This window comes from Mastigoproctus giganteus, chromosome 9 (assembly GCF_048544385.1).
Source record: "Mastigoproctus giganteus isolate SK-2022 chromosome 9, ASM4854438v1, whole genome shotgun sequence".
Lineage (NCBI taxonomy): Eukaryota > Metazoa > Arthropoda > Arachnida > Uropygi > Thelyphonidae > Mastigoproctus > Mastigoproctus giganteus.
In genome coordinates, this window is record NC_143583.1 from 198,524,204 (window position 1) to 198,537,176 (window position 12,973).

At 36.3% G+C, this 12,973-nt stretch overlaps 1 protein-coding gene across 4 annotated transcripts in view; it reads left to right on the forward strand.

Annotated features, from left to right (window-relative positions):
* Positions 1 to 12,973, forward strand: part of LOC150081011 (ethanolaminephosphotransferase 1-like) — a 212,708-nt gene that overhangs the window by 124,115 nt on the left and 75,620 nt on the right. For all 4 annotated transcript variants that reach the window (XM_090381040.1, XM_090381042.1, XM_090381041.1 and 1 more), the window contains one exon: positions 11,247 to 11,358. In XM_090381040.1, coding sequence (XP_090237166.1) covers positions 11,247 to 11,358 — 112 coding nt within the window. The remainder of the gene's footprint in view (positions 1 to 11,246; positions 11,359 to 12,973) is intronic.

Genomic DNA, 12,973 nt, shown 5'->3' on the forward strand with positions numbered 1-12,973 from the left:
TTTAGAACTCGCATCACTGTTACTTGACGCCAAACAATTTAAATTCCAAAATAACATCTACGAACAAATTTTCGGCCTTCCCATGGGCCTCGGTATCTCTGCCCCTTTATCCGAGATCTACCTCGCATCTATCGAAGAAAAAATTCTCCAACCCTTTCCCCCAGGAATTAAACTATACATGAGGCATGCAGATGACGTCCTCTTAATAGGCAATAGAACCACCATTGATACTTTACTGAACACCTTTAACACAACACACAAAAGACTCAAATTTACCCTTGAAGTAGAAACCGATAATAAAATTAATTTTCTAAACCTCACTGTATACAAAATAAGCACATCTTTAGGCACCAAAATATACAGAAAAAACACACATACAGGTAAATTCTTACATTACCACTTACACCACCCTCTATACATCAAAAAAGCAGTTCTATACAACCAGATATACAATGCTGTAAAATATAGCCACACACAAACAGACCTATCTATAGAATTGCAATACCTCACCAAAAAATTCATCGACAGAAATTACCCCTCACAACTAATAAAAGAAACCATCACCAAAGTTCATAATAACACTAATAACCAAAACAAAATTAATAACCACGTGAACAAGAATAAGATACATAAACCCCTTATCGTGCTCCCATATCATCAACAATATGCTAGAAGACTTCAACAGATTTTTAAAAATACAGATATCAAATTAATATTCACATCTTATAACAAATTAAGTTCCAAATTCAGTTCATACAAGACAACACACGAGTACGAGACACAAGATCACAACATTATATATTTGATCAGATGCCAATCAGATTGCAAAGCATGTTACATAGGCAGTACAACAGCAAAATTCGGGACATCAAAAATTTCCAACACGCATGCATACTACCACTTTAATAGCTTCAAAACTAATTCAGCAAGTGCAGAACTAACACAACACGTCCAATCTCAAAATCACAACCCACTCATAGATTCAGCCATCACAGTAGTTAAATTAAATTCCAGATACAAAATCCTTGAAAACAAAGCCCTCGTCATCGAATGGTTTAAGCGCCATACATCACTCAAAGCCGACCGGCTAGCCGAGTGGGTAAAGTACCTGCCCGGCAACCCAAAGGTCGCGGGTTCGATTCCCGCCTCGGGCTTGGATCAAAGTACTGCAAAAACCTTGGGAGGTGCAATATGGCCACAGAAGCCGATGCGCCAACAACTACCAAATCAAAAAAAAAAAAAAAAAAAAAACATCACTCAACGTGTTAAACAAAAAAGATTCCCGCCAATTTCTCCCCCATTTGAAATTTAGCACGTATTAAGTTTCTACATGCACTGAAATGCATTTCGGGAACCCAACCCGTATATAACACAAGCGCGCTCTCTTTCCCCCCCCCCACTATAGCTAACCGAGGACGAATTTCGAAAGTCGCTCGTGCGCGGCTATTAGCTTCTGTTTTTCTTAATTTAATTTAATTTAATTAGGCAACCATAGAATGGAAGGTGCACTTTCCTTTCTTAGGAAAATTTTTATAGCCCATAACTTAGTTTTAAACCCATAATCCCTGTAAGTTATTAGAATCCTATAACCACTATGTATGTGGTAAAACTCTCCACCAGCTAAGCGGATTACTATGAGGTGAGTGCTGAAAATTAAGCTAAGCTATACATACGATCTAGTTATTACATTACAGCACATAAGGACTCCTTAAAAATCAAGAGTCTACTGTACATCTTTCTTCATCTGTCAACTGATGACTGCCATGATCACTACCTGCCAGTGATTCCTGTATTTTCAGCTGTGTTGTCATCTAATTTGTGAGTAATGATGTGGTCAAGAATATTCTCACCCCTAATGTTTTCTCTAACATGCTAGTAAAAATGGTAATTGTCTAGTTTATTTTAAGAAATTTTTCCCCAAGCTGGATTTCCCTCCTACTTATTCCAATCAATCTAGGGCAGCAGATTGAAGTTACCCTTAATAAGACATTCGTACTTGATTGCCCATTCCAATCTGCCTGTAGAACTTCTCATCATACTCTTCACAATCTTCTGGTATGTAGATTACTTCCACTCTCACTATCTATGTTCCCAACTAACTCACGCTACACAGATTCTATGCTGGCAGAAATAACTTCAAACTCAGCAAAAGCCCATTTTGCACTCATGCTGCTTTTGATTAGAAACATGACACTATCCCTGCTATCTTCCCTATCTTTCCTAAATACATTAGGGCTGAAAATACAAGTACCATAGTGGAACTTGTCATCCCATTTGAACTCTAACCAGGAGTTCAAATTCAGCCCTTTTATTGACAACACTCCTGACATTACTGTAGACACAGTTAAAGCTAAGTATTCTTTTATAGTTTACTGCCATGACACATCCCTTTAAATTATTTATGCATGATTAGCATTAGTTGAGGCATATGATGCAAGAAAGCAAGCTTATACGGCATCAGCCAAAAAAAAAAAAAAAAAACTCCCTTCCTGTTACACCCATCGGTCACTCCAAATGTTTGTCTAGTTCAGCCTTAAATTTATTTAAGCTATCAACTTCCACAACAACAGATGGAAGTCTGTTCCAGCAATGAACTATCCATTGGCTAAAGGCAAACTTCCACATATCTATTCTACAACTGTCTTTCCTCAGTTTGAAGCTATATCCCCTCAGGTACTTAGTCTGAGCAAGCAGAAGTATTCCGTCAGCATTGAGCCAGCTCAAACCATTCAAGGCCTTATACACCTCAATCAGATCTCCTTGCAGGTGCCTAGTCTCCAGATGCTGCAACTTGCAGAACTTAAGCCTTTCTTCATAAGTGCACCCCTTTGTTCCTATCACCAATCTTGCTGCCCTTCTCTGTACTTGTTCTAGCAACTCTACATTCTTCCTAGAATGAGGCCTCTAGACCTGTATACAGGACTCAAGGTGTGGTCTGACCACTGCCTTATACAAAGGGATAATCACCTCCTTGTCTCTGCTAGAAAAATTCCTATATATCATTGACAAAACTCCATGACCTGCTCTGGCAGCCCATCTGTACTGCTCATATCTGATTGCACAATTACCCTAGGTCTTTTTCATTCTCCACCTCATTGAGTGTAGTACCACAGTGTTGGTACGTTTCTCTGGGTTACTGCTACCCAAGTTGATACGTTTCTCTTGGGTTACTGCTACTCAATGATAAACTTCAGTTTCTACTTTTCAGCCCATCTGCCTAAATTTTCTAGATCCGGTTGCAGTAGCATACTGTCTTTAGTGTCATTAACAACCCTGCCAACCTTTGTATCGTCTGCAAACTTGGACATTAAGTCTGATATACCTTCATCGATATCATTGATAAATACTTAAAACAACAATGGGCCCAGCACTGAACCCTAGAGGATTCCCCTAATAATATTAGTCCACATAGAGCAGTGTCTATTTATTACCACTCTCTGCTGTCTCCCACTCAACCATCCCTTTATCCATTGCAGTAACTTACCCTTAATGCCATACCGCTCCAATTTGTACAGCAGTCTTTCATGTGCAACAGTATCAAAAGCTTTCCTGAAATCCAAGTATATGACATCAAAATTATTTTTAGCATCCAGTTCCTTTGTGACCACATCATAGTATCCAACCAGATTGGTCAGACAAGACTTCCCCTTAACAAACCCATGCTGTGTCTGAACTATTTCTGCTGTCTTGTCTAGGTGATCCTGTATCACCTCTTTAACCAGTGACTTCATTATTTTCCCCGAAACAGAAGTTAAATTAACAGATCTATAATTATTTGTGTCACCCTTTGTGAATTGGGGATACATTTGCATATCTCCAGTCCGTGGGGACCTCCCCTGACTCTAAGGATGCTCTCATAATTATGGCTAATGGTTTGCCTACTTCCCTTGCTGCCTCCATTATAACTGGATAGATTCCATCTGCCCCAGGTGCCTTTTTTTATGTTTAACTTCAACAATTTCTCCTCCACTTTGCTTTCAGTTATCACAAAATCACTTAGCTCCCTGTTAGAGTTTGATAAACGTCTGGCATTCCCCTCCTTGAATAACTCCTATCCCTATCTTTATTATTCCACTCGTTTGAAAGATAGTTTCCCTATCTTTATCATCCTGCTTGTTTGAAACATTGTTACCCTCGGATAATCTTGTCAGCATTGTCTGCTGTGGCAACAAACTAGAATTCTTGAGATGAGCACAAGCATTACTTTGAATCATATCATCAGATAAATGCAGATCTGTATTATTCTTTCTCCCCCTCAACTAGCAGTTTCCCTGAGATTTCCTTAAGACATCCTCATGATACTGGCAAAAATCTTTGCACTACCTTTGTTCAAGTGAATACCATCTCTACAAAAATCTGTAGATCTTTTAAGAAGTTGAGGATGGATTACACTCTGTCCATAGTGAAGTTATTATTTTCTCACTATTTTCCTGTGCACCATGCCACTAAAAGAACAGCTTATTTCTTTGTAATTTTCACTCTTAATCTTATCAAGAAATCCACTACTAAGAACTGCCAAGAATTTTTGTATCCAGTTCTTGAAAAGCAACATTTACTTAACTTGTGGACCAATGAATATGCCACCTTTCACTTTTGGATCGGGCAAATTTTGGAAATATGGACTGCATATGCTTGAAAGTGTCACCTTGAGGATCCAGTGCTTTAACATATTGTTTGACCAGTCTCTCAGCTTGACATAGAGTGATGAAAGCAAGACTGTTTCTTGAAACTAAGGGATTATTTACTATATTATGTGTGCGAGAAGTAATATTTTCAATTTTGGCAGATACTGTCTTCTCTTGTGGTACTGAACTATTGTCCTGCTAAGCTCTCTTGCTTTCTCTCCCAGAGGCAAAGAAAGCAAGCAAACTTACTGAAACTGCCTTGCAACCAAAAAAAGGAACCCGGTGTTGAAGTCCCCACAAACATCCCATTTATACTGGTCATACTTAATCTACTACCTGCTTCACGTTTCCATATTCTTCTGTAATATGAACAGTGCACAACAGGAATCAATGGGCATATAGCTGCCAATTCTCTGGGTTTATCATGGAAATCCATCTTTTTGACTCAATTTGACCCCCCCTTCCTCACCATCATAACAGAGTTCATAACAAAGCATTTCTTTCTCTTTTTTGTGGTAACATGGGTTTTTCTTTTCATAAAAAAATAGCTAAACTGTGTTAAAATTGTAATCTTAAAAAAATTCTTATATTTATATTTAGCCCCGAGCAGAGTATGGAGTTGATTAGACCAGTGGCATGAAAACTGTGAGGTGTGACCCCCAGAGGGGTCGTGGGAAAAATTAAAGGGGTTGCAGAAAATTTTAAATAAATTTATTTTTTTTGTGTACATAAAAGCTGAAAACCTGTTGTTAAAATTACTTTTTTAATATTGTAGGCATAGAGATCTTGCTACTTGAACTAAATCTGAGATATGAATGAACCCAACTGCCTACCGCATCGGGAATATGCCTTAATTTGCTCGCTGCATATGGATACACAAAAAACCGCTGACTAGTGCGACTTCTCAGTACTACTCAAATGTTGAGTAGTACTGAGAAGTACTACTCAATTAATCCCTTACGGTAAAACTTTAGCTCTTAATTTCTGCTTCCTACAGCACAAGTTCTCAAAATGACTGTACTGTATTGCCTAAAGGCCAGAGGTGCGAATGTTAAGTAGCAGTAAATATACATAGCAAATGTGTGTATATATTGGTTCAGGGAACTCAGTCTCTGGGTGTGTGTGTATATACAGGCATACCTCGAATAACGAATAGGATGCGTTCCACGAAATTACTTCGTTAAGCGAAACTTCGTTTTCAGAGGTAAAAATACTATGGCCAGAATAGGGATACGTTCCTATGTAAAGAAAAGGAAAAGCTTTTTTTTCGAAAAAAAGAAAAGTTTTATTAAATAAACAGTCAACTTACATACAAAGTGAAATCACATTTTAAAATATGAGTCTAAAGTTGATTGCTTATGCTTTTTTTCTCTTTCATTTAACAATTGCCTATACAGAGTTATTGCATTTAACACTGATCGCTTAACAATAAAACTTCTTCCTAAATCAGGATCATTTTCACTAAAAAAATTTAAAACGTTTTCAATGTCATTTAAGCACCTTTTTAAATCTTTGGTTGTTAACACTTTTTCAGAAGGAACTTCTTTAACTTCGTCTTCATTATCTTTGTCTTCGTTGCTAACAAGGTTTTCTAAATCTTCCACTGAAAAACCATCATCTTCTGCATTCAATAAATTTCTAACATCCTCTTCATCGACATTTTCGAAACCTATTGATTGAGCCATCTGGATAACTTCATTTCTAATTTCTTGGATGTTATTTTCTTCTTCTAGTACAACTTCTGGCCATATTTTGCGCCAAACTCCATGTAAGCATTTCTTAGTGACTTCTTTCCAAGAACTATCAATGTTTTCAATTGCGTTTTTAATGGTGTAGTTTTTCCAAAAAGTTTTAACTGTCATTTCCTCTTTATCCTCTAGTTCAGTTAAACTGCTTAATGTTCGACGCAGATAATAAGCTTTAAATGATGCTATTACTCCCTGATCCAATGGTTGAATCAGGGAAGTTGTGTTTGCTGGAAGAAACACAACTTTGACAGGAATGCATGTGTCCAACGTGTTAAGATCAGTAGGATGTCCCGGAGCATTGTCTAACAACAAAAGAGCTTTTTCTTCAAAGTTGTTTTTTTGACAATACCGTTTTACTTCAGGACAAAAGTGGTTAACAAACCAATCAGTAAATAACTCCTTGGTAACCCACGCTTTTCTATTTGCTTTCCATATTACAGGTAAATTCATTTTTATGTTACCTTTTAACGCCCTCGGATTTTCTGAATGGTAAACTAATAACAATTTTAATTTATAATCGCCAGAGGCATTTGATCCAAAGAGTAACGTTAAACGGTCTTTGGCTGCTTTGAACCCAGCAGCTGATTTTTCTTCAACAGAAATAAAGCTTTTTGTTGGTAGCCGTTTCCAGAACAAACCGCTTTCGTTAACATTGAACACCAAATTTGGTGGAAATTTTTCACGTTCAATTATTTCCTTTAGTTTTTCTGGAAACTTCTCCTGTTAATTTTACACTATGAATCCTGGCCCGTTTTTTAAATTTCTCGAACCAACCACGAGAAGCCCCAAAGGTTTCGGTAATTTCTTTAGTTTGTTTAGATTTCAGGTGATTAAACTGGAATATTTTTTATGTTAAATGGGGCTTGAAATTGTGGACTTCGTTATATCGAAGCTTCGTTATCAGAGGTAACGTTAACCGAGGTATGCCTGTATATAGCATGCAAGCTTTATTCTGCTTTGAATTTGGTACATTCTTGCTGCAATAAAAATTATTTCAGTTATGCATGGAGAAAAGTGCAATTTAAAAAATCGTACCATTCCTCTGTCCTGAGACAGTCTCGTGACGTATTGCAGTTATTGCGAACAACATAAAATTCAATTTATTAAATCGATTGAAGGACCAATTTTTGCAATACAGTTAGATGAATCCGCAGATATTTCAAACCTTGCCCAACTTATTGTATATGTCAGATACTGTTACAAGAGGGATATTTTAGAGAATTTTCTATTTTGCAAAGCTTTGGAAGGAAGAACGATGGTCAAGAAGATTTTTAATGTTATAAATATTTTCTTTCAAACAAATAATCTAGCGTGGAACAACTGTGTTGCGATATGTACTGATGGCTGCATTAAATAAAGGTTTAAAAGGCAAAGTAAAGGAAATTGCTCCAAATACAGTTTTTAATCATTGCATTATACATAGGGAAGCATTAGTAGCGAAGGAAATGCAAACTGATTTGCACGAAGTTTTGAAAGATGCAATAAGTGTGATCAACTTTGTTGAAAGTAAAAGCTTAAACAGCAGACTTTTCACTATACTTTGTAATGAAATGGGATCCGCTTATGAAACACTTCTTTTATATACGAAAATGAGGTGGTTGTCCAGTGGTAAAATGATCCAACTTCTTTTTGGCCTCAAACATGAAGTTTTATTGTTTTTATCAGAAACAGATCAGAACCTTGCTCAATTGTTTATAAATCAAAAATGGCTTGCAAAACTTACCTACCTTGTTGATATATTTGAAAAACTTAATGGTTTAAATTTAAGTCTTCAAGGACAGGGAACAAATACTGTATATTAATAATCGGATATTAATAATGAATAGTAATAATAATGAAATGTTCCCATGTCTTTCTGATTTTGTTAATAGCAATAATATTGACATTTTACAATTTGAGATATCATTGCCTCTCACCTAATTAAGAATTTTTCCAAATGATTTAATGTATTTCCAGATAAAAAGTTGTATTGGATCCGTGATCCCTTTGATTTTGATATTTCTTCATGTCCCAAAATTACCATTCAGGAAAAGAAAGATCTTATTGACCTGTTGTCTGACGAAGCATTACGTGCTTGTTTCAAGACTACAGCTTGTGAAAAACTTTGTCTTTCCCTTTGAGATGAGTATCCAGAATATCGAAAATGGCAATACAAAGATTTGTAGACCCGAGGACAAGCCTTTCAGATCTACACATTTATGTCATAAAATTAACAGCTAAAAAACAAAACAGCGTATCTGACTTGATCTAGAAGATGACATGAGATTAGCAGTTTCATATATTATCAGTTAGTCAAGCTCATCCTTCTCATTAATTGTTTTGTTTTATAATTGTTCATTTTTTATTGTTTTGTAATCTTAATTGAAGAATAAAAATTTGATTTGTTGTATTCATTTAAATTATTAAAAAATTATATTAATGTGTAAATTAAAAAGGAAACAACTTTTTTATTCCTCTCTCAGTACAGTCATTCCTTGTATAGCACGATAGTTGTGTTCCTAGAAACCCTCATGCAATGCAAAATCGTGCAATATAAACAACAGGCCCTATGGAAAAAATAGGGTTAGGTGCCGACCACCCAAGATTGAACACACATTTGTAACTAAAACATTACCAAACACAATAAATAATCATAATAAAATACATGAGTATTTTATTACGACTATTACGTAATAAAATATTGCTAATGCTTTTGCTTCTATCGTAAGCAAACTTGTTTTTTGTTTGATTTTCTATCCAAACAGATGACAGCCATTCCATCTCTTCCAATTCTTTGTGTCTTAATCTAATGGATTATAATTACACTTTTTGAGTTGTTCCTGCTATAAAAGTTGTTTTTATTTTCTCTGCATTCTTTGTAATTCTCAGTGTTGCCTCATTTGGGTCTGTAGCACATGCAATATCACATGGTCTTTCATTTCGCTCAAAGCGTTTCACAATTTCATATTTTTTTCTCTATCGACAGAGGCGGACTGGTCATAAGCCTTACCGGGGAAACCCCGGTGGGCCGGAGGCTGGTGTGATTGTGGCCATAAACCATAGTATGAGGCCCTATAAATTTTCCTGGGTAAGGATTTTTGACCCAGTCTGCCTCTGTTTATCGATATTGCTTTTCTTTTTCTCTCTGAATCTGCAGTGTCTTCACCAGTACACTTCATTTTTAGGGAATAAAGTACAATTACAAAACAAGGAGGCACGCTTGATACATATAAACAAAGCTGCACGCATGTAGCAAATGAATAAACAACACTGTAAAAGCAGAGATACACTATTAACACCTCACATTTTACTAAAGCACATTTCTAGGGGTTGCTACCATAAAACAATAAAAACAATTTCCAGTTGCATTTCTGCTAGTGGAATCTGTTATAAACTGGTAGTAAACTCAATCTAATTGCATTTGCGATAATACCGATAGCTAGAATTGTGTGGGTTTTTACGTTATTATGGTGAAATGTGTTCCCCATTCACTGATATAAAAAACATAAATACATTTTTAGAATCTTCTCTTCATTCCTATCATGTTCCGTTCGGTTGGGGTGATTCTGTGTTTTACTGCCATTTCTTGTAAACACAAATGCGAATCGTGCATAAGCGAATTCGGTTTGTGTTATATGATATTGTTCTCCTATTTGTAAATCGTGTATGATCGAATTCGTGTAGTGTAAACACATGTTATACGAGGACTGACTGTACTCAAATAAAATTTTCTTCTACATAATTTATAAAATGCCATTTTTTTTTTTTTTTTTGTCTAAAAATCTTGTCGTCCTCCCTCGGAGGGGATGCCAAGATTTTATACTGAGGGGTCGCGTCAACTTTGTATTTAACAAAGGGGGTTGCGAGCGAATTACGTTTGTGCCCCACTGGATTAGACCATAAGACAATATGTCAGCAATTTGTGCTCTTCATCTTCTCCATCCACATAGCTGAAACTCCCGATAGCTGTTTTTTTTATTTTTATTTTTTTATTTGATTTCTCCACTGAAAATTCTAGAAATCTCTGTTAATTATTGCATAATTAGGAAAAATTTATGAATTAAGTTAAACTTAATTATGTACACGTGTTGATTGACATCTGTTGATTTCAGTTATTGATAGAAAGCTGACTTTATTCCCATATTCTTTCCTCCAACTGGTAACACTCTCTGGTGTAACATTGAAGCATCATCTGGAAAGCCGACTGGGCTAGCCGGGTGGGTAAAGTGCCTGCCTGGCAACCCAAAGGTCGCGGGTTCGAATCCCGCCTCGGGCTTGGATCAAAGTACTGCAAAAACCTTGGGAGGTGCACTGTGGCCACAGAAGCCGATGCGCCAACAACTACAAAAAAAAAAAAAAAAAATCATCTGGAATCAAACAGTTGATGTTCGCACTTCATGTTTCATGCAGCGGGTACTCCTGTTACTGATAAATGGGTTACCATAATGGTATGCATCCATTATGCTAGGAAATTTTATGTTACATTATAAAATTACATTACATTACAGTTAGAGAGTCCATGCAAATATAAAGAGGTATTAGATAATTATGTGAAAGATAAAATGCAAAAGTTGGAGACATTTTATCTGTATTTTTTTTTTTTTTTTATTATTATTATTTTTATTATTTAGTTAGATGAGATAAATTTTGCAGGGATTCTATTTGCAGTGGGTGAGACATTTTTTTCGCCTCTAGTAGACTTGCAACTTTGGGTCTAATTACATTCACTTTTTTATATGGTTTGAAGTTATGAAAGGTAATTAGGAACACCCTGAATAGGTAGACAAACAGCTTTATATCTAATTTCACTTTTTACATAGTTTGACATTAGTTCAGAAACACTGTGCCTTAAAATGATAATAATGATAAGATTTTTTATTTTGTTTTATTACAGATTCTCGTAATCACTTTTCTTATTACTTATTTTAAATCATACAAAGTGTGGAAGTTTACTGTTCCTTACTTCAATCTTGGAAGTGGTGAATTTGTAGAACTACTACTACATGGTGAGTTATTTTATTGTTTTCCTACTTTTATCATTTTGATTTTTGCAGATCATTTAAAATTTTACTGTTGAAAGTATATTAGCATTAGCAGAGTCATACGATGCAAGCTTATACAGCATTAAAAAAATAAATAAAAAAACCCTTCCCATTTCACCCATCCATTCACTCCAAAAGTTTGTCTAGTTCGGCCTTGAATTTTATTTAAGCTGTCAACTTCCACAGCGGCAGATGGAAATTTGCTCCAGCAATCAACCGCCCACTGGCTAAAGGCAGATTTCTGCACATCTATTCTACAACTGTCTTTCCTCAATTTGAATTTGTCCCCTCAGGCAATTAATCTGGGCAAGAGGAAGAATCCCCCATCAGCATTGAGCTTGATAAAACCCCTCAAGGCCTTATACACCCCAATCAGGTCACCTCACAGGTGCCTAGTCTCCAGGTGCTGCAATTTGCAGAACTTAAGCCTTTCTTGGTAACAGTAACCGTTTCTTTCACTCACTAATCTTGTTGCCCTTCTCTGTTATAAACTGGTAGTAAACTCGTTATAGCAGCTATATATCTTTCTTCAAATGAGACCTCCAGACCTGTATGCAGTACTGAAGGTGTGGCCTGACAATTGCCTTATACAAAGGGATAATCACCTTATCCCTGCTAGCAAAATTCCTATATATCATTGACAAGACCTTATGAGCTACTCTTGCAGACTACGTGCACTGCTCAGAAAACTTCATATAGGTCTCTTTCATTCTCTGCTACTGTGAGTGTAGTACCGCACAGTTGGTATGTTACTCTGGGGTTACTGCTACCTACATGCAGTACTTTGCATTTGTCAATGTTAAACTTCCGTTGCCACCTCTCAGCCCATCTGCTCAACTTTTCTAGATCCTGTTGCAGTAGTGTACCGTCCTTCCTGTCATTAACAGCCCTACCCACCTTCTTTTCATCTGCAAACTTGGATATTAAGCCTGATATACCTTCATCAATATCATTGATAAATACAGAAAACAACAATGGGCCCAACATGGACCCCTGAGGGATGCCACTAATAACATTAGTCCACGAAGAGCAGTGTTCATTGATTACCACTTTCTGTCTTCTCCCATTCAACCATCCCTTTATCCATAGCAACAACTTGCCCTTAATGCCATACTGCTCGAACTTGTACAGTAGTCTTCCATGTGCAACAGTATCAAAAGCTTTCCTAAAATCCAAGTATATGATATCAAAATTATGAATATCATTTGCAACAATTGTGTATTGGTACATGCTCAGTGAATGAGCATTTACTAAGCACAATATACAATTCTGCATGTCCTGACTTGGAAAAATTGTTTCACCTCTGACAATAAGATAAATGCATTTGAAGTTTCATCAAATTATGCCAGGTTAGTCTTGCCTTGACCAAGGCCATCAGGCACATATAGGTTGGAGTTCACCCAAAATTAATTTTTTTCTCCCATTTTTGATAATAATATAAGCAGGGCTTTACTGATTTCTCTAAAATCTAAGAGACACTTCCATAAATCAGGAGCTGAGGGGGGAGGGCAGATTTAATGAATAAAAAAAAATTCCATGTCAACATAGGTGGTTTGAAATGCTTCCTTGTTGAATTACA